This window comes from Leptonotus elevatus, chromosome 14, assembly GCF_054856555.1.
Source record: "Leptonotus elevatus isolate MCC_2025b chromosome 14, RoL_Lele_1.0, whole genome shotgun sequence".
Classification (NCBI taxonomy): domain Eukaryota; kingdom Metazoa; phylum Chordata; class Actinopteri; order Syngnathiformes; family Syngnathidae; genus Leptonotus; species Leptonotus elevatus.
The window spans coordinates 11469506-11491675 of NC_141252.1; the positions used below are offsets into that span (position 1 = coordinate 11469506).

The window sequence follows — 22170 nt, forward strand, 5'->3', positions numbered from 1 at the left end:
ACCGGGGCTCTTGTGTGAGAATTGTGGAGGTGTGCACTTGCTATTTGGGGTTTTATACCTACATGCCACAATGTTTTATTAGTGTTGTTTCCTGCTCAGAGGGGCTGACGTATTTCACTAGTGAAGGACGTGGCCCTGGCTGTTTATTTCCCGTGATGAAATTGTCCACAGGTTCGTGACGACTCTGTAAATAAATACTTCAATGAGCTTGGATCTTCCAGCTTCCAGTGATTATCTGCTATCTCACCTGTGTAATCATACCAGAACCTGCAGGTTTTTTTTTTTATGGTAACAATTTAAAGACGTTTCGATGTAGCCTACATTACATTTGAATTCCTCATATGTAATCTGCTGACTGAGGGTTAATCATGTTGTCTTATTACAAACAAACAAAAGTTTTTTATATTTTATAACCAAGTTCTGCATCACTTTATCGTTTTTCTTTATTTTTGTCATCTATACCGGAGCATAAAAGTGTATTTCACAGTTTTAGGAGTTGACCACTTGGGGGAGTAGTGGAGCAATAATTTACTAACCCGGAAAAGGTCGAGACGCCAGAGCATTTGGCTTCACTATCAACTCTTGATTTGCTTTTACCTGACTGTGACAGTGATGAATCCAAATGCAAACTAAGTTAAATAGCCTGTTTGAGAGTCAGCACTTGAACATTTAAGTGCTGACTCTGCCATGCATTGCTGAGTGTGCTGTAAACTGTATGTGACTCCCATACAACAAAACCTCTTTACTCTTCCGGTGATTCATTCCCCAGCGTGATTTTCAGCTCATAAGTGAATGATCGAATTTGCTTCTGCTGAAATGAAAAGCGAGATAAAAAAAAAAAAAGTGTATATAACGATGTGATAACCTTAGCTTGGATCTTTGGCGGCTGTGCTGACTTGGACAGTGTTTATCAGTAAAGTCATTGGGTCAGATAATTGAGTAAAAAGAGACAGATGGTTGCAGCATTTACTGCTGATTACATGGAGGTCGTAAAATGCCTTCCAGTAGCTGGGGGTGTTAGGTCCAGGCCTATTAAACTGCCAGAATACTACAGCAATGTAGATACCCTGGCTACAAGGTAGAGGTGTTCAAATCAAAGAACTGGCTCCATTCCTCAGCGAGCTTAACAAGGGAGCAATGTCATTTCAGTGCTCACTGTGTGCGCAATTCAACATGGATGCAGCTCTCATAGCTCAATGTCATGCCTTAAAAAAACATATTTGTTCTATTATTACATCACTATTGGCTGCGGGTGTAGCTTCTGTTGCTCACAGAAAGTGCTCAACGCGTGAAATACAAACAGTCTACAGTATTTTGACGTACAACTGTGAGCTATCCTAAACACGAGGAGGTCCGAGTTGTATATTGCACAATCTGCGTACCCTCCGGGTTTTTGTGAGATGTTGTTTACTGATCTTGCTGATGTATTGGTCCCTCTAATGCTCAAATCAAGCTATCAACTAGATTTCTCCTTTTTTTGCATCAAATTAAATTGAGTATTATTTATTATAACATATTAGTGTAGGATATAGAAGAGACCATCATAAGAAGTCAAACCAGTTGTAAAAGCTATAGCATTGCGGTGAAATGAAATGGATTTGTAACTTTACGAGTAAGAATCATCGTGATAATGGCCCGAGCAATATGCGTATTGTAAAAAGGCAATAAGTTTGATATTGAATTGTATGCACAATGCCATCCAATAGTTGAAAAGTATCTACATTCACAGAAATATTTCAAGCCTAACTTATGATTTATGTATTTTTTTTACATGACAAATTCCAATAATTTTTATTATTTTTTTTACATAATTTTAACACAAGCCTAGCAAATAAACCTTATATGATACATATTCATTAGTCTAATAAAGTCTATTTATTTGAAATGCATATTCCTCAGGTTTATACATAGTATTAATATTTAATTTAACCCGGAAGTAAAAAGTTCTCCAAAAGCCCCTATTATCTTCCCAAATTTGTTTCCAAAGGTCTTAGAGCCATGAGCGATGCAATGAATACAACAATGAGACTTACTGCAGCCACTTCTGTCCTAGCCTGGTTAATCTAGTCACGTTGCACCAGCAGAAGGATTGGGAAGGGTGGGAGTTGTACCAATGTGCCATAGAAGACATCTGGACGGACGTAGTTCCTCAGCTGATGTTCGATGGTTCCTTCTCTAAACAAATTGGGAATGATCATTCTTGTTAATAGTCACTCATCACAAACCAATAAAATGTGTTGAAAACCATTCCTTTAATGACGACGACCACTTTCAGCGATAAGGTTCCTTTTTTAGTTCATCATCATTACCGTTTTCCTGTTTGTATGCACACATCCTGAAAAGCAAACAAAACCACAACATGCCGAACATGGCAAGCCTAATCAGCTGCTTTGTTTCGCTTAGCTTTGAAAGTTTTGTTCAACAGCCAAATTGATTGAAATGCAATTTAATCTGCCAATGTTAAGTATTAAGAGTGGAAGATGGCACGTAATCAAATATGTTTTGTTTTCAGTAATAAGCACTGTGAATTGTCCCTACGTAACCAAACCCCATGAGGTCATCGGGCCATTCAATTAATTTACTAACGCGATGTCGTTAATGTACTGTCCGATCTTAAAATCCCCAGTCAGCCCGTGTATGCTGTTAACGTGATGAGATGTGTTCCACTCCACCGCTTTGTAATTAGGAGATGCTTCTCATTGTCTGTCAATTAGGAGCTGACCACTGCCAAGAAGCCTCCCCGGACATCTAAGTGTCACGGCACGCTCACCTGTCTGTTTTGCCCACAGTTCTTGTGTGACCTGCCATCACACGTTAAATGCTTTCTGATCGATTTGCATTCACCGCCATTAAAATCCTCAGCTCGCTCAGTCTGTCGAACGCTAATGGAAACTGACTCTGCTCATTTGCTTTCTGTTATCACGTTAATTTAAAGCCTGGCTGCATGTTAATGTGAGGTGTGCACCTGTCTATGCCTGCACTTTTTTGAAAGCATATTAGTCGTTAGTTAGCAGAGTGTCAAGGGTGGTTTGCAAATACTTTTATAGCGCACGCCTGGTGAATAAATATTTGTTGTGTCTGTTTGGATAGTGGTGAGCACTTGCTCTTTCTTTGACTCTCTCAGGTAGTGAGCTTAGTGGCTCTGTGCTTACATTTGTTGGCTTGCTGTATGGAAAATGTCCCCCCATGTAAAACAAGCACTCACAGCATTCACTCTGCTTTGCCTGTGGTTACGCAACTCCTCTTCACATTAATTAATCCTGAATTTGGAAGTAAGATTTTTATTGTTTTAAACGTGCACTTTTTTTCTTTTTCTTTTTGGCTTAAAGTATTGGATTATGCTGGCGGGGAAAACCTAGGACCACACACTACATAATCAGATGTATGACAAAAACGTAATTTTAAATTTGGACAAAATATTTACAAATACGTGCTCTTAACAAATTGGAATTTACATAATAAATGTTTCAATGCATGTATAAAAAAACTAAATTAAAGGTTTCAAAGCAAAAAAACAAAAAATAATAAATCTGTAATAACCCCCAGTGCTAAGGGCTCTCATGCATTTAAAAAATTACAATAAAATAAAACATTCTAGGATGGCACAAAACTGCTCCACTGCAAACCAACATGAAGTGCAAAAAAATATATTTGCATTTTTTTTCTCACAAAAATCAGTTCACTCAAAGTTTTAATGTATTTGAAATATTATGTTTACCTTGCATATCATTCCAAGTCTGCAAAAAATGAATAGGCCTACTCATGTTGTAGAATAGAACACTATAAGTGCAACTACGACATTTCTGTCATCTTGTGATAAATGGTGAAATTACAATTTAAAACTACAATTAATGCATATTCACAGTTCGGCAATTTAAAAAAATCAATATTTTTAAATAGAAAATATATATTTTTTTAAATCTGTGATTTTTTTTCTTCCACATTTACCCCCAGTATATATATATATATATATATATATATATATATATATATATATATATATATATATATATATATATATATATATATATATATATGTTTATCAGCATTTTATAAAAAAAAAAATGTTGGGATGGTTTAAAACAAAAATAAAAAATAAAATACGTTCTCCCCAAATATATATATATATATATTTTTCCCAATTTTTTATTAAAAAATTATAATAATCAAGGGGTTATTCAGAGTACTGAGCGGTCCACCAGTTGTCCATGCCTGCTTTAAGCCATAGAGCAGAGTATGCCATCCTCACACGTGATTGGTCCAAAGCTCTGCCACTCAACCAGCAAATACTCTCCACTTCCTCTGTCCTCCTTTCCTGGTGCAGCCTGGGAAGAGGGAAGGGAATGGATCTGATCCGTGTGAGTCGCCGGAGCTCCCTCAGTCCGCTCCTTCCAACCTGTCCTTGACGGGACATTCCGAGACAGATCGAGAGTTGGGGTGGGTCATCGGCTGCTCGTGCGAGGACTGAAGTGCTGATTTGTCCTCGGCATCTGGAGCGCTCTGATGGGAGGCAGTGCCGGCTCCGGCTGGGACTGGGGATGCTGAGTGGGGGGAGGGAGGGCCTGTTCGAGCTGGGACAGCAGCTCCAGCAGCAGGGGGAGTACCAGGCCGCCCTGCACTGCTTTCTCAGCTGCCTGCTTGGACTGACCCATGTGCAGAGCTTCACCTCTCTGCCCAACTGCCTTCACCAGGTGAGCAGGTTTTTGTCCCACACACATTTTGTGTGCATATTTATCATACTTCTTGGCTTCTCACAATTAGTGAGAAGGGCTACCCATTTGATACACTTCGGAAATGATCAAATTTAATCAGATATTATTATTATTATTATTATTACAGTATTTGTGTGTGTGTGTAAGGGGGGGGGGCTAACTTGGCTAAGTCGACCACAAATTTCTGCCTCAACCGGGGGGGTAGGATGATAAATTCTGAAAAAGAGTTCTTAGTGACAGCTCTAGTTATTATTAATAAATGGTATGTGATATGAGATATGGTATGTTTATGTGAAGACACTGAACATGTTAATGATATCTCAAAATTAGGGACACACTTTATTTTGTATCTATTCCTAGAAAATCACAATGCCTCATCACTGTTGAGCTATTTTCGGAACAGGCCCTCGGGCTACTCATGTGGTCCTTGCGGGCTACCTGGAGGCACCATGTTGGTGACCCCTGGTGTACATGGTGCCAATTTGAGCAATACACTAAGAACTTAAGAGATTCACATTCCTTCCATTGTATGTGATGAGGCTTCACAAGGCCTTCAAGTGAGCACATTTTTATTCTGCTTAGCAGCACATGAAGGAATGTCCCAGATGTCAAAACATAGCCCACCCCAGACCACGTGAACAGTAACGTGACGATGGCCAGACTGTGGATGCAAATCACTTGTTTGACAACTCATGACATCGTCCGATTCGTTTAACCCTTGATTATCCTTCTGTGCTTTACAGATTGCAGAACTGTTCATCGCTGAAAAGAATTGTATCCTCTTCGATTAGGCACTTTTACTTTGACTAGCCCACAAAAAAGGGCATAGATAATCAGCAGAAGTCAATATAAATGGCAGTCGATATCTGTTGACGGTTCATAGCGACACGTTTGTCCTGCAATGCTACAGTGTTTGTTCAAAGCTCACGCTTTAGTGCTAAGAGGATTTGTAGGCTGTTATCTCGGCCACAACAGAGCGTCCAAGTAAACTAATTAACTTGTATCTGCACTTGACGAGGTTGCCGATTGCCTCCATAAAGCTCCACATTATAGAGGATGTTGGGTGTCAGTGTATATTTCCCTCTCTCTGTCACCGAGACACTCCGAATGGTAACTGGCCTGCTTGCTACATGAACCCGTGGCTACCCCTCACTGACCATTGTTTAAATAGCAACATTTGTTAGGTGTCGCTTCAGCTCAAGCAATCAGCAGCACCCTATCAGCGGGAAACATTATCCATTTATAGTAGGACAGGGTTACATCCTCTGATACAATTACTACATTGCAGCATCAATATTAATATCCACATATTAGAATGTACTTTTAAGTGGATTTGCATAACCAGTAAAAACAATCACATTAAAGCAATTTGGGGAATTGAAAATGTTGTACTGTATAGTTATCAGTGCAGTGAACTTTGACCCAGCCAGAAGCTCTTTTTGCTGCTGAGTGTTTACTGATAGAGTTCTTGGAAAGCATGTGGCAATGAAGAAGGACTTCAGATAAGAGTTGCGTTCAGTATTTCCTATAATTGCGGTGTGGTGAGGAAAAGGAAGGGAACAACACACATAATTAATGATTATATCTCTTGGCATCTCTGGCGGTGGTTCCCGACTCATCAGCCACGGCACATCGAATAATCAGGTGTGCTGTGGGAAATTATTCAGTTTGTCTTAACTGGTGGGAAAATTATAGCTAAATAATGTCTAATATCTTTCTAATCTGTCAGCAAGCTGTAGTGACAAGCACACCAATTAAATGCTTTTTCACCACAAGGCAGAGGTTAAAGCAAAATGTTTACTCTAATTTGTGAGTAAATTAAAGGTATAATTTTAATGTATGCATTGGTTCATTGAGTTGTGTGAGATTCTTGTTGTTACCATTGTTGTTATCCAGTGAGGCTAAAAATAGCAGACACAGGAAGTGGTCCGACCTTTAATGACGGCTGCACCCCTAATCCTATCCCCAAACAGTCCACCACATACCAAGTGTATTCCCTTCTGCTAGCTGACTCCCATGAACTGAACTACGCAGATTTTTTGATCATGCAACAGCATGCGTGTGCATCACAATACCATCATAAACATGCTAATTTTACTTTCTATATAAGTTGTTCTTATTCACGGTGTCAATTTTACTTAGCTCAATTTTAAAAGTTCGATTTGCAATATACGTTTGCTCCAGTTACACAAATAGGGTAAAGGATTGGGTGCCATCTAGTGGTGAACTAATAAAATGAAAAAAAACAAATAGCTTAAAAAAATAAAAGTATGTTCCATCACATCAACATACAATTATTTTTTTAATCTAATCATAGGTCTACTAATCGTTAATTATATAACGTACATAGGTCCCGTGATTCGGGCTCCCGCCACTTGTCTCCCTTTGCGTTGCTCTTGCTGGCTTTTGTTTCTCCCACTAGCCGCTTTTGTTAGCCGCTCCAGCTATTTCTTGCTAGCCGCTTGCTCGCTGCTCCCGCTAGCTCCTGCTCACTGGGCTGCTCGCTCGCTTGCTCACTCCAAATAATAATTGGTAGTAATTGGTGGTGCGTGTGCTTCAAAATCATTGCATTCTATTGGTTTATCACTAGATGGCACTAGATTCAACACATCGTCAAAATCAGTGTATTACTTTCTCCAAATGATTTTGAGATCCTGATATAAAATGGACGAATTAAATGGTACCTAATCTGACTTTGTATATCAATTCCATTCTTGTCATTTATTTATTTATTCATTTAGTCATACTCATAGTCGATATACTTTTGGATCTCACGTTATGAGGCAAAGAAAGTCGCGTGGCCAATGAATTACAAACACTGAGCAATTTATAGTTGTGCACGTGAGATATGTGGTTTAAATAGGTCATTTAAACAGTAGGGACTGTGTTTATTTTAAGCATGTGATCTGTAAATTCACCTGACAATTATCACTGGTGTCATTTCGCAGTGGGCCAACTACAATGGAGTGTCTCTGACAGCGTGAGCAGGCACTATTTTTGAAGGTGCTTATAATAGAGGGGCTTTTAATGACAACAGTATTATGCAGTTCCAACAAAATAACAAATCATTCAGTGGCGATGTGGTACTTTATAGCCTGGTGACAAGAATCAGCATACTATGTCAATTTTAAAAAAACACGTTTCAGGAGCTCCATTTGTCAAGTTAATGATGATTGACACCCGAGCTAATCAACAACCTGCACAGTTGCTTGTGAGGGTCATTCTTGAGACGAGTGCATAAGAAAAAGAGTTGAGCTGGGCAACAGGGCTGTTTTTAACTTCAACAACTGACTAATCCGATTGGACAGGAGTGATCCTTTACCCATATAAACAGATGGGAAGGCCCTACAGTTCATCCAGGCTGAAAAAATGTTCTACGAGGTGGCACTGATCGAGCTGACGGCTCTGCACGGGAGCACAGGCAAGTTCAATGAGCATCACTATATGTTTTATACTTCTGGGAATACAAAAGCAGGTATCCAATAATCTGTGTAGTTCACTATACTATTTGCTTTAAGATATGACAAGATTCTTTGAAGTCTTACTCAAGCACAATGAAATAATTTAACTGTATGCATTGGCCCACTATATTCTGTGTACAGTATATTGTTCTTTTGGCTACAGGCAATACTTGCGTTTCTGTGATACTTGATGTGGATGCTTTTTGTTTGTTTGTTTTACTGGTTTGCTGCTCCTGAGTGTTTAAGTTTATTTTATGATAAATAGTCTCTAACCACAATCTAACTACGGCATTAAAGTTTTTCAGAAGTCTTTTGAATCTTCTAAAGTCGGGCTGGAAAAGTGTTTTCGTTATTTAAAAGGGAAGAAAGCATATTAGCTAAGGTCAATTTGAATGGAACTGTACATCATATGCCTGGTTATAAGGATGTATAACCATGGAAGGTATATTACCGTTTTTCTTTGTTCCTTTTTGAATTTCTCAAAAGTACTTGTTCAAGTTTTAAATCATTGTGTCACTTGCGCACATCAAAAAGCAATTTCTCATTTCTTTGAGCAAATATTTTGGTGCGTACATGCAAATGATTGTTTACAATTTCTCTTTTAGCTTTTTTCATACATCTTTACATAGAAGATGGATGAACAAGTTGTCATAATAAGCCTATTTTTTATAACTTTCAATGACACTTTTTAAAAGGGAAATTTGTGAATCATTAGACCAACCCGTCTGAAATAGCTTGTAGCAAGTGAAGCTAAATGATGACAATTTGCATTAAAAAAAATTCCCTAAATATGTCGTTTTATTAATTTTTTCTTTGTACAATGCAGTGCTGCATTTTCCTTTCTGTATCACGATGAAATGGTTTGTCAGCAAATGACAGCGCAAAAAGTGAAATGTCAATCTTGCCCATCAATTTTCCACGTACACAAAAGTGTGACTTTTAATTTAGAAAACTGAATTTGTCATCAAAACTTAAGCGTCATTTTACACCAAAACATCCCTCCAGAGTACACTGTTTATATTGACAACATAACTAATCAATTTGACTGTCTTGTCTGTACATCATGATTCAGACTTGTTCTGATAGCACTGACATTGTGACACAAATATTTACTTTTGAGCGATGTAGTAAGGATTTTGAGGGGGAAAAAGTGGCTTTTGCAGGGGAACCAACAATCTGAAAAACTGTAATCATAAAAAAAAAAAAATAATCAAATCAAACTAAAGAAATATATAACATAAATAAGGCAGATATATCTTTATTTGAATTGTTATGAAGATGATCAGATTAACTTTTTTTTTTTAATGCCTGCATTTCACCTTGCTTAAAATAACTAAAGGCCCTTTCTTGAACCTCTTTTGCGTGACTCCATGTTTGTTTACCTACTGGGAGTTAAGCTGCTATCACCAGTGTGCTGGTCGTTCATCATATCTTGCTCTCAGCGCTGCACGTCTTCCTCCTCCTCAGGAAGCGTTGTGTAGCATGCCCACAGTTGAGCGGAAAAATCTGGGCAGGCATCTGACCGAATGGCCTCATTAGAAGCTGCTTAGCTTTTAAATGCTTACATTTAACTGCCGATAGCTAGCTCGCTTTTCACCGGTGGGGTTTAAAGTAATGTGACCTCTATTTCGTGTGTGGAATGTGCGCACATTACATTTGTTGTGTCACCTTGCACGCATGTGTGTCACAGTGTCCCAGTGGGTGTGGCGAGTGTGTTGTTTGACCCCCTTATCTGCTCTTTTCTACCCGTATCTCTGCACTCTTGTCTCCAGTTCTCAGTTGTTGCTCTTCTGTATTCTCAGAAGTGCCAGATAGACAAACATTTATTTTAAAGCTTCCATATAGAGGACTTTGATAGCCTGAGTGTTTTGCTGGCAGGCTGACTGCGATCCCATGCCCTGTGTTTGTGCAACAGGGCCCCAGGAGGACTCTTCGCTGGGCTCTTCGGGATGGGCGACCCCAGAGGAGCTCTCGGAGCAGGCCTCCCAGGCACGGCACCTCGAGCGGCTGGCTCAACTCTGCATCATGAGCAAACAGTAGGTAAAACTTGCACTGTGCTGGAATTCATGTGCCATGGCATGTTCTTTTCTGGTAGACTGCTCCCAAGTTGATCACAAGGGGTGTAGGGGGGGAAAAAAGGCGAGTTGTGTGCATGTGTGATAGTAATGTTGGATATTTGAAAAGTATATTATTTTTTTTAAAGAAAAAAAAGTGGGTCAGTGTTCCACGTAATCATGTCCTGAGTGTTCGGTCCAAAGCTGCATTGGCGTCCCAGAATTTTAGCTCACTGGTAGTTTGCTCTACCAAACCGGAGGGTGCTAGTTTGATTCCCACCTGCCCCATTAAAAAAAAAATCAGTAGCAGGAGCAAAAAAGGTTGGCCTCAGTACTTTATCATTATTTATTCATTTGTCAAGTAAAACTTCAAAAGGAGACATACGTTAAAATAGTTATAATGTATGGCATTCTTGAGTAAACTTAGTGTATCATTTAAATACCTGGAGGCTGGGCTAAGTTTCCCGCTTTTTTTGGAAATGAAAATATGGTCACCCTAAATGATGTGCTTCGAATGCATGTCATCTATCTTAAAAGAGGAATTCAACCTTAAACATTTCTTGACAATAATATGTTATATGTGGCCTCACTATAGTTTAAACATGACATTCTAATTATAATATTACATTTGTGGAATATGAGCAAAATCCAGCTGTTTTTATCCATCTGGGGGCGGCCATTTTGAAACTTGCTGTTGACTAAAGATGACATCACAGTTGCTCAGGCAACAACCAATCACAGCTCACCTGTTTTCGGGGGATGAGCTGTGATTGGTTGTTACCTGATTTCTCTACATGTTTACGCTAGACGTGAGGGTTGTGAGGGTGGCGCCGTGCCGTGGCGCCGTGGCGTGGCGTGGCGTGGCGTGGCGGGTCACTTGTGTGGAAACACAGCTGGCTGGTCAGCATATTTCCTGCATCGGCACGTGCCCGGCAGGAATAGAAGTTTTCCACTTCTTGCTCAGGTAGCCACAGACCTGCTTCCTGTGTCTAATCCCAGCAGATGCGTTTCCAGGTTGGCCTCAATGCTGCACCTCAGGCCGTGAAAGAGATATACGTGCACATGACAACCAGCGCCAGCCAACCCGCTTGACCCACATCGCTCCTTTGCTATACATGTATTTCTGTCGGAATACCGCAGCCGGGTTGTTCAATACATGTACTTTATTTTTATTTGATAGCATGTTCTTGTTTGGTTTCTGTGTAGGGATGTTTGATCATTATTTTTCAGACAGATACCAGTTCTTGAACTCAACTCTTGATTAGTCACCGATACCAAGTACCAATACTGATTCCACTGGTACTTTTGATACGTAACCCCCCCCCCCCCACCCCAGATAACAATGACAGATCATTTTAAAGAAAGACCGATATATCCCAATAGCATTTTCTTTAAAATTGCATGAAATTAAGGACATTAAAAAATATATATTATTCCTTATCTTAAAATGGCAATAAAAAGACAGCCGATATTGACATCTGTCACCATCGTGACTCACAAGTACAGATACCTTGAAATAGGGTCTGGTATTTGCCCATCAGAATTTCTGTGCAACTAACCAGCTGCATTTTTTTTTACTTTTTTGATTGCTGAGAATTTACAATGTTTTTATATTGGACAAACAATGAAGACCACTGTTTTCTCAGTTGAGAAAAAAACAACAACAACTTTAATCCGGGGTCAGAAGTTGCACTGTAATATCAAACCAAATCTGGTTCAGATCTTTAGTTCACATTTGGCAGCCATTTCAATTGAACACAATCATATTCAGACACGTAAACTTGACCGTGGGAAGATGAAACCAAATGAAATTGAGATCGACTTCATTTTACAAAACTGACCATTTTAAAAGTGACATGAAAAATTACATTCTATAAATTCCCTACACTTGTGTTGATTTATTTCTGCATTGCATCCAGAAGACATTGTGGGTGTGGTTTAAACGTGACCATCTTGTAGCTATAAAGATGTATGACTTCTGTTGATATTTGTGGGTAGCACGTGTTTAAGCCTTGGCAGAAGTCGCTGCTTCGTAGTGCAAGTCATTAATGGCTTCTTCTTTCTTTTCTTTTTTTTTTTAACCCTTTTAGGCCTCATCTTGCACTAGAGTACAGTGGTAAGGTATGTCACTGCCATTTTTATTGTTATTTTGCTCAATATTTTTTTCCAAACATTTGATTTGACATGTTAAATTGCGATGTGGACTCCCTCTAGGCTGCAAAAATCCACCAGAGGGCCTTTGGTAACGACCACCCAATAACCGCCGGAAGCCTGGAGCTCATGGGCACAGTTTATGCTGAGATTGGCAAGACTGAATATTCAGGTAGGCAACACGTGTGAGCTGACATTTATTCTGACATCCATAAAATAATTATTGGTGAGACATTTTGTTCCTGTTATAGTTATTAGAACATACCAATGATTCCGGTGCTGACAGAGTTAGCTAAAATGTTGTTTGACTTATCTTCAAATAAACTGTAGCGTTCCGCCTGCAATATTAGGAAGTGGTCATGTGTGACTATGGTCGTCTTGTTAGACTCCCTGGGCCAGCGTGTGTCTGCACTGTCCAAACGCTTCGCCGCTGCCGAGTCCATCAGGGACACGGTCGACGCTTTTCCTCGTTCGCATCCGGAAAAACACTCCGAGGTTCGCCACAGAAAGGACTTTCGCCACCAACAGGAAGACAAAACAACAGACGAGGTGGAGCGCACACGCAAACACACGCACACACACCTCTGTTTGTCCTGAAGAGACACAGCTCCTTTACACCCTTGGTTACTTTATTGCATGCATATTGAATGGACACATTTAGGTAGGAAAAGAGTCAAAGTGACAATTTAGCTTGCCTGTTATTTATTTATTCATTTTTCAAGCATAATCCTGATTACTGCTTGTAATGTCTCAATCTTCTTTTAATTCAGGTCATCGATGGGAAAACCCCCACCTCCATCCTCAAGAAGCCAAGCCCCGCTTGCGGGTCAGACACAGAAGCCACCCAAAGACGGAAAGGCGAGCGGAGGGTTCGATTCCGGGATCCGGAGACCACAGTGCACGGTGAGTGAATAAGACGGCAATGTGTTCTAACAGTGGGAGCAAGAAACCATGCTGCCATCTGGCGTGCCGGTTTTACTCCCGTCCAAATGTTTTGCCGCCTGCCCAATAACTTCAGTACAGTTGAATCTAATGTCAAGCAGCACCGATATCTTACAATTTGCAATACAATCAAATCGGCCAAGGTAAACACAAAAATCTTGAAGTCAATGGCTGTCAAACATGACACGATGAAAGAATTCTTTATCTTTCATGGGACTTCATGTGTGTTTCCGTTGACATGTTTCTTGATCTACACAAAAAGAAATGGTGATCATCACATATGAACTTATTGCAGGGTTGTCCAAACTACCGCCCGGGGGCCATTTGCGGCCCACCAAGTTATTTTTCAGCCGCCCAATATAGTGAATAAAGAATTTAATATTCCACTTTCTGCCTTGTATCAAGGTCGGATTTATAAACATTATTGATCCTCAAGTAATTGTTTTTAAAATGGTCAGTTTACTACAGTCTGGTCTGGTTTTGGTTCTGAATGTCAAGATGGGATTTGGTCACCGTTCAGTCCAGGGGTGGCTCTAACCTAGTGGCATAAAGGGCCAAGGCCACCCCAAAATCTTGAAAATCTTAAACGATTGCCTTATAAGCATTAACAGAAAGCTGTTAAGTAGCAGCTTTTCATAAAACCTAGAAAATATATTTTTTAAATAAATAAACTGCTCACTTGGTCCATATAGGGTGCATGGTTTGCACAAAATGATTCTGCGCTGTTTTACTGCTATTACTGCAGAAAGCGATGAACACACGATACACAAAGGATTTGCTCGTCAGTGCATGCGAAAAAAAGTCACACTCTGTAAAATCTCCAGGTATCAAACCGCCAGCTGTAACTGCTGTGCATCTCAGATTTTGCTTCCTTCTCCCTGACATGCTGCTTTTCTGTCGGCTTCACAGACATTCCTCCCTGTGACGACACAGGTGGTAAGTTTGTATGCAAGTGCACGGACTCACTTGCGATGCACTTTTCTTTTTTTTTTTTACTTTAATTTTGAATGGACTAACATCAGACTTATTCTTGGCTTACTAATCACTATGTAGGGCATTTTGTTTAAAACACTTCATTTTAAACACGATCACTGTGAGTGTGTGACGAGGCTGCGCTGTGAATATCTTAACATTCAAAATAGTTTGGAGCCTACAAGGTTTTTGTGGAAACTGTCTTAATTTTGTGTCCCTGTGTGTGCGTGTAGCCTATGAGACGACGCCGGCCCGCCCTCACCTGGTCCTGTTCACTTGCCTCTTCCTGATGATGTCCTTCCTGGGCGTTGCCATGTATTGTACAGACCGGCGGCGTCCGCAGCGAGCGTGCGAGCAGCTGGAGGCCGCTCTGGCGATCTACCTGCTTCACATGAAGCAGCTTGTGTGGGGTTGTTGGATTTGGCTGACCATGTAGTGATGGCGACCAGTGGCAGGAGGGGACATATTTTATGGTGAAACATGTAGCTCCTATGTGCTAAGCTATTTGATTTATCTGATATTCTCGCTATCCAGTTCAAGGTCCATGTACAAGTACATGCTATTTTTATGATTTTTATGGTGCGAATGCTGGCAGATCCCGGCGGAGCACAAGGAGTGACAGTGCAGTATATTCCTGGCCACAGCTAATTCATAAATATGTGAACAGCGAGCATCAAAATATCTGAGCAATTGTGTTTATATTTGTTAAATAATGAGCTTCCGCTATGTCCAAATTTTAGTGAAGGGAATAAAAGGAGTCACTTTGATTGGCCATGATTGAAGTAGCCTGTAATCACTCCCAGCACTAAGAAATTACCAACATCAGGTCTAACCTGCCTCTGCACAGTCACGAAAATAGAGACCATTGTTACAACATTATTAGTAATGGGGGGTTTTCCCCACTGCTAGTGCCTCTTTTTGCCTATTAGCATGCAATTAAACCTTGCTAATAAATTACTGTCCTACACAAATGGGCCCATTAGTAGGTTTGTCTCACTAGTAGCATGTAGTAGCCCTAGTTCTACTAGTGTGCAGAAATGTCACATTTTAATTAAGGGTGTCAAAATGTGTGGGTGAATTTTGAGTTGATTTAAAATTCCTTTAACGCCACTATTTTTTTTAATGCGCGATTAATGACCGCCCATTACTTGGAAAGCCTGTATGGAAAAATTCCAGTCACAATGCATGTCCACGTCAAAATTTTGCAGTAATCAATTTAATAATAATGCATATATTTGTGGTGACAAGTTGTATTTTACAATTTTAAAAATGCAGAATTTCACAAGTTACTTCATGTTAAAGATTAGATAGCTCTTAATATGAAAAGAAAAATGCACTAAGCTGTCACGTCTTACAAATGTAATTATGCCATCTAGTGGCAGTTAATTACTTCAACACAAACCAATATCCCACTCATTTTTTACAGTACAGTATATATTTTTAATTGTATCTCAATTTTATGAATTATTATGAAATTACTGTATCAATGACCAAAAGATGCAGACATCTTTCTATTAGTTTAACATTTTTTTCCACTTTTATGTTAACAAGAGTCTGAAACCTTATATTAAAATATTTAATTGTACAGATCAAAAATTTGCGATTAATCGTGAGTTAACTATTTAAGTCATGCGATTAATTGCGATTTAAAAAACAAATTGCCGCCTGACAACCCTAATAAAAATGGAAACAAATGTTACTTTTAAGACACAATCATTCTGTGCTCACTGTGCTGAATTTTCTTATTCGTGAAGGCAAGGAGCATACATATTGGACATGGACCTTAAAATGGATATCGACTGAATGCTGAAATGTCTTTTCATACACATGATGCTCACGTATATGTCATGTACGCATTCACACTTCAATCACTGCACCTTATTGCCCCGTCCGATTCTCACGTTTTGCATTTTTATGCTCACATATTGCTTGCCACACTTGATCCCTCAGCTACCCTCTATTGTATGTATTGTATATGATTTACATTGAATGCAAATATTTATTTTGGTACAGTACATGATTTGTGTATATATGACATGAAAGTGAATATGTTTAAGCAATATAGACTAACAAATATAATATTCATCTTTGTATTTGTCCTTGAATAAATGTAAATAATAGCAAAGTTACCAAACACAAAATTAAAAACGCCTGCACAATCCAGTATAAGTGCTGCATCAATAAAATGGTCTTTATACAGATAATGCTCAGTTTTTCTTGTTTTTGTAATATTTTGACTTGCGTACCGTCATCTATGTGAAGCCATTTTTAATGCAGCACTTGTATGGGACCTCATCAGGTTTATTTAATAGCCGTGTTTCCACCTCAGGGTCAATTTACGGGGCCAGCCCCGTATGTGCGTGTCTCCACTGCAGTGACGTCACAGAAACCGTCGCAAGGAGATTACGTGTCGATCGAAACTCGTGACTTGCGAGTCAGTCTTTTCAAATTCTTCATCTAAACGCCGTCTCCTCTCACTCAAACCATCCATCCACGCCAAGTACATAAATAAAAAGCAGAGAAAAACAGCAACCACCTAAAGTTTTTTCCTCTTTCCTCGTTGTTGTGATTTTCGTCGCGCGGCGCTTGGGTGACGTTTTGGGAGAAACCGTCGCACGCCGTTTACGTGTCGATCGAAACTGGTGACGTCGTGAAACGGGTCGTACTCCGCAGTGGAGACACAGCTCCAAGCGGGCCGGCTGAGAGGACGGTTCCTGTGAAAGTCTTTACCCCTTTTCCATACCCGAACGTCCTGCGGTGGAAACACGGTTAATGTGGCTTGCGAGTGTACTTGTCAGCTGTAATTGGTGCAAAAGGAGGAGGAGGACGTGCGCTGCTCAATGATGATGCGATGTGCTTGACAATCCATCTGGAAATCATCTCGATTCTAATCATTGAAGACTGATCATCAGTTGCATTGCTTTCCATAAGCATCTTGAACAACTTGTAGCGTTATTATACAGACAACAAATACAACCAGTTGTTATGTGAGTCTCCTTTATGAAACCACCATATACATTTGTTTATCGGAGCACAACACACATCCCATATTAAAGAGTAGTTCATGGATTTCATGAAAAGTGGATAATGTCAAAGCAATATCTAATATATAATAATTGTATGGAAGCAAAGAAGTGATACTCTACATACTCTACTCTTTAGCTGTATTTCACAGCTGGTCACTTTGTAAGAAGTGCCTTTATGGAGAGTTTTCTTCTATTTTATAATTTTATGTTTTTAATAAAACTCATCAAATGGTGATACTTGTGAGATTCATGCAGTCATTTTTTACTTCTTTTTTTTTTATGGCATACACAGTATGTTTAATACTGACAGTATATGGTAGTGAATAGCCTGAGATAAATTGCTAAAAAAAATTTGGGGGACAGATTGCATAAGTACAGTTAATCATTTTTACAACTATCGCTAAGTGAGGGAACACCACGGAAGCACAGTTTTGTTCTTGTTGCTGCAGCATGCAGGATGAAGTACAGACCTCAAATAAAACAAAAGTCACATGAATTGGTGTGTAAACGAGATGCGCGAGCTACTCAGATCTAAAAGCCACTGTATTATTTTGTCATGCATTTGGTCTCATAAGCTTGACAAAGACGCAGTCCAACAAAATGTCCAAGTATCATAAACCGGGAGTACATTTGCAATGACGGCGTTAATACGAGCTCGACTATCAGATTAAAGGAGTGGGTGAATAGACTCAATAAATGCGGGATTAACAACCGCCTGAGGATTTTCTGAAGGGAAATCAATCAGCTAGAGGACAAAGATAAACCCTTCAGTTCACTCTCTGCGCAATGGGAACAAAAGCCAACTGATTTTGATTGTCAACAGATGCAAACGCCGGCGTTTCTCATGGCGGGACAGGAGACTGTATCGACGAAAGAGTGTGCGTTTGTGTGTGCGTAGCTTTTTTGCTTTCTAGAGGAGGCCGGTCTTGAGGTCAGAGCTGCGGCGAGAGGAGCGTCCCAGCAGCAGATCCTTCTCGTGGATGAGGCTGTCCAGCAGATCTTCTTGTCTGTAGTTGTGGTAAACCTTGAGAAAGGCCAGCACGGCGATGGCCAGCCAGGTGAGCCACGCCGCCCACAGGCCAAACTGTAAAAGGAGAATAAGAAGTTGTAACGATCTGAGGGGTAGAGGTTTTTGTTGGCTCACCAGGATGACGCAGGGGGCTTACCTGAGCTATTGCAAACTGGTCGTAGAAAGCAGAGTTGTTCAGGCCCAATTCTAGGTCGGTGTCTTGCAAATCTTCGCAGCTACATAAAATAGTACACGTTAATGAACGGCCTCTTTGAATAAATTACCTCCAATTTACTTTTTTTTTTTCCTTCTCAGTGTGTAACAAAGAAAGAGGAGGGAGGCGTGGTCAGATGCACACTACGGAGTAAATAGTTAAATTTGAATTTTTGGCTAAGCAGCTACTAGGCTAGCGCGCAGTGCTCCCAACTCACATCGGCGATGACACCTGCGCAGGTATTGATACTCGCCATATGCAAGAGGGGGGCGCCGTTGAGCCGTTACAGCTAAACAAGTAGACTCACTCCAGTACCAAAGTAACAGCATCCGTTACACAAACGGGCCCTGTTCTAAAAAGTGGCTCACCATTGATGGGACACTGTGACTTACACAGAAGAATTAAATCAGAAGAAAAAAAAATCCTATGTATTTATTTATTTGTTTATTTATTTATTCATAACTTAACATGGTATACAGTTCTTCTGTACCAAATATTGTTGTATTTTGTTCAAAAAGCAGTTTGGAAAATGAATGAATAAAAGACGGGATGCTTTCTTTTTATTTACCTAAATATTAAAAAATATATATATAATTTTAGAGTGGTACATATATGTTTTTTTTTTTAAATATATATATAATATTTTTTCAGTTTTTTTGTCATTCAGTGATATTTGTAATATTTGGCCTATGCCTAGTCTCATGTAATTACTTCTAATAAGGGGAATAATTGAATTGACAAAAAAAAAAAAAGAATGCAGCACAGAAACCGGCCAACAAGGTCAAGACATTTGTGAATAATACTGCAGCGTCCAGAAATAACGCACAACAACCAGGTAAGCATTAGCAAACATTAGCATGTATGTTTATTTTTCATGCTATGTAGTCATGTATCCTCAGTCATCACAATAACAGTGCAAAGCTTGACCAACGAATCCTACCTGGACCCAAACATAGCCTTACGTCTTGCGCTGTTGCTTGTTTCTTTTTTTCTTTGTCTTTTTGTCCTTTGTAATGAAAACACGTCATGTGTCATTCTCCTACCTGCTGGGCATGGTGCCACCCTCGGTGATGGAGTCGCACCACAGGTTGAAGCCCACACTGACCATGGTGCTCGATAAGAAGACGGTGAACACCACCAAGGAGCTGATCAGCAGGTTGAGGAAGGCATTGAAGATGGAGCTGCAGAAAAAAATGGAGAGAATATTCATGGATCATTCACCAGTGACATATTGTGATGCCGTCGGGCATATATGGTGCAAAGAAAGCGAAAGAAGCGAGTTCAAGACTTTCATTTCGACAAAAGTGCCAGTAGTTGTTTTCTGCCATCTATAATTACAACTTACAAGCTTTTGGAGGGTGCCAATTGCCAATTTTTGGCATGCCACATAAGCTAATTAAGTGGCTGCTTGGGTCCCCTAGCTATCTGAAAGCGTGTTTGTTTGTTTGTTTGTTTTTCAACACATGAAATTAAATCATGCTTAGAGCCGGGCGAATTGAGCGAGGTTTTGGCAGCATGTGATTCCTCCATCTTTCTGTCATGACCACTCTTGTATTTCTGCTTGTCATGCTGAAAGCAGCATGCAATCGGGGCGTTGGTTGTGGATGGAACACGAGGGCCATCTTAGCATGATGTTGAAATGAGAACAAGTGCACTACTCACTCGTCGTGTCCTTTGCACAAGAAGAAGAGCAGCCTCCAGGCCTGCACTGCGGACAATATGAGGGAGGCTATCCCGACAAAAGCGACGAAGCTGCAGGACGACTCGGCTCCCCACTCCTCCACGATGAAGCGCTGTTTCGACACCGTGATGTTCTCATTCTGCCACATCCCCCGCGTGAACAGCAAACATTTCCCACCGAAGTCCTCCGTGTTTTCGGACAAAGGCACAACGGCGATAAACCCAAATACGAAGGCTAAAAAATAAAGAACGCACTGGGCGAAAATTAAATTGTCGAGGGCCATTTTTGGCGTCTCTCTCCTCCGTGCAGGGTCCTGCAGAGGTTGCGCATGCGCGCTGGAGGCCGGCGCAGCATCCGAAGACGCACTGGTCTGGAAACTAATGAGCAGGAGAGCCCTTCAGGCCTCATCTTCTCTAGACGTCATAGCCACTTGTTTTTTGTATATTTTCTGTTAAATACTAGCTATACAAAAGAGGCGCCTCTACGTTGTCTGTATGTATGTTGTTTTGCCTTTGGATGGTTTGGGTAAACATGCGACAAGTGGCAAAAAAACAACAACAAAAAAACCGGATCACTCACAATGAATTCTATTAATTTGGAAAGGGGCAATATACACCCAGTATCAACATTTTAGCTAAGGAGACAATTTAAAAAAAACCTGTTGACTTCTGTTTGAGTCTGATTATGAACTTATGTATTTATTTATTTATGTATTCATTCATTCATTCATTTATTTAAATGCAAAACCAATTCGCATTCATTTCATGAAATTTATGTTGACTGGACAGTTAAACTTACAGTATGTAAATGCAAATTTCATATTTTAAGACATTCATTCCTGAATACATTTTGTTTATTTAAATAGCTACAATTAACTTCATGTTGGCTCACTACAATATTGTAATAATTCTGATATTAAATGTTGACGTTGGATGAATTTAATATATTTAAATCTCTTGTAAATGTTGAGTTATTTTGGGTATCAATTACATTGCTTGTTACTGTGACAGCTTAATTTTCCAATTCAAGATTAAATATCTGTGTAGTATATATATTACACCTCTCGTTATCGTCATGCTACATCTGCTATAGGTTATATGTATATATATATATATATATATATATATATATATATATATATATATATATATATATATATATATATATATATATATATATATATATATGTAAACCTTGAATATGATTAGAGACCAGATCAAATGAACAATCGTGGGCATACAAAAAGGACGTCTTTGACCTTTTACGTAAAAAACATTTGGCCAACACAAATGAGAGTTGTTTGTATGAACAAAATATAAAAGTGCCCGTTTTCAAGTCAGAGCCAGTGATGCTCATTTGATATGCTTCATTAGGTCCATCTGGACCAACTAATTCCCAAATCCAAGCTGGCACTGTTTATAGTGCCCTCTAGCGGACAATTCCCATTAATTGCCCTCTTTCTGTTTGATATATAATATTGTCAACAGTAGAGAACTGTGTAAACTTCACACCAGTGCAGTTCGACCACATTGTAAACTACAACTACAATAATAAACTTTTTAATTAATGAAAACCTAACTGAAAGTGTCAATCAAAAAAATCATTATTTATCTCATTTCGGTGCTGGTCATTCTATAGGTTTTGTCAGATGAGGCCTGTCTAAATAAAATAAAAAAGCCCAAATACAATTTACAATACAATCAAACAACCCATTTGGAATCAAAGAAAATGAATAGCGCAAGATCCTGTGAGATATCATCTGCCTGCAGTGGGGCTGACAAGTATTTATATGAGAGCCGTGCACACATCAGACGGCTATTTGTATCTATCATGCAAACCGCACAGTTTTGCATCCACTCTGCATGTGATTTATGTGTCATTTGCACCACACCCCTCTGCACATGTTATCACATTAGCCTGCTTATTGTGTATTAGCTGAGCATACACG

General features: G+C 39.6%; 2 protein-coding genes across 5 annotated transcripts; one reads left to right on the plus strand and one right to left on the minus strand.

Moving 5' to 3' along the window:
* The first annotated feature begins 4317 nt into the window (after positions 1-4317).
* Positions 4318-17553, plus strand: c14h14orf180 (chromosome 14 C14orf180 homolog). Of its 4 annotated transcripts, none has more exons than XM_086094764.1 (10): positions 4318-4691; positions 5456-5486; positions 8047-8133; positions 10089-10209; positions 12318-12348; positions 12442-12550; positions 12764-12927; positions 13149-13281; positions 14230-14256; positions 14526-17553. In XM_086094764.1, exons 1-10 carry the CDS (start codon positions 4539-4541, stop codon positions 14726-14728), a joined length of 1059 nt encoding a protein of 352 aa, XP_085950890.1. In that variant the 5' UTR covers positions 4318-4538; the 3' UTR covers positions 14729-17553. The 4 variants fall into 4 exon arrangements, with proteins under 4 accessions (XP_085950890.1, XP_085950893.1, XP_085950891.1 ...); XM_086094767.1 differs by having other exon boundaries at positions 14145-14256; positions 14526-14674; XM_086094765.1 differs by lacking the exon at positions 14230-14256.
* tmem179ab (transmembrane protein 179a, genome duplicate B) lies at positions 16524-20520 on the minus strand. Its single transcript, XM_086094768.1, has 4 exons — positions 20204-20520; positions 19585-19722; positions 18485-18563; positions 16524-18402 (listed from the first exon to the last, which is right to left on the minus strand). Exons 1-4 carry the CDS (start codon positions 20503-20505, stop codon positions 18229-18231), a joined length of 693 nt encoding a protein of 230 aa, XP_085950894.1. The 5' UTR covers positions 20506-20520; the 3' UTR covers positions 16524-18228.
* Positions 20521-22170: the final 1650 nt, after the last annotated feature.

What these genes read in the sequence shown, in the direction of transcription:
- c14h14orf180 (XM_086094764.1), top strand. Translation starts at nt 4,539, where the DNA reads ATGCTGAGTGGGGGGAGGGAGGGCCTGTTCGAGCTGGGACAGCAGCTC. An exon ending in CTCTGCATCATGAGCAAACA is followed by an intron (nt 10,210 to 12,317) that starts GTAGGTAAAACT and finishes TAACCCTTTTAG; the next exon opens with GCCTCATCTTGCACTAGAGT. An exon ending in TGGCAAGACTGAATATTCAG is followed by an intron (nt 12,551 to 12,763) that starts GTAGGCAACACG and finishes TCGTCTTGTTAG; the next exon opens with ACTCCCTGGGCCAGCGTGTG.
- tmem179ab (XM_086094768.1), bottom strand. Translation starts at nt 20,505, where the DNA reads ATGGCCCTCGACAATTTAATTTTCGCCCAGTGCGTTCTTTATTTTTTA. An exon ending in GGTGGCACCATGCCCAGCAG is followed by an intron (nt 18,564 to 19,584) that starts GTAGGAGAATGA and finishes TATTTTATGTAG; the next exon opens with CTGCGAAGATTTGCAAGACA. An exon ending in ACCAGTTTGCAATAGCTCAG is followed by an intron (nt 18,403 to 18,484) that starts GTAAGCCCCCTG and finishes CTCCTTTTACAG; the next exon opens with TTTGGCCTGTGGGCGGCGTG.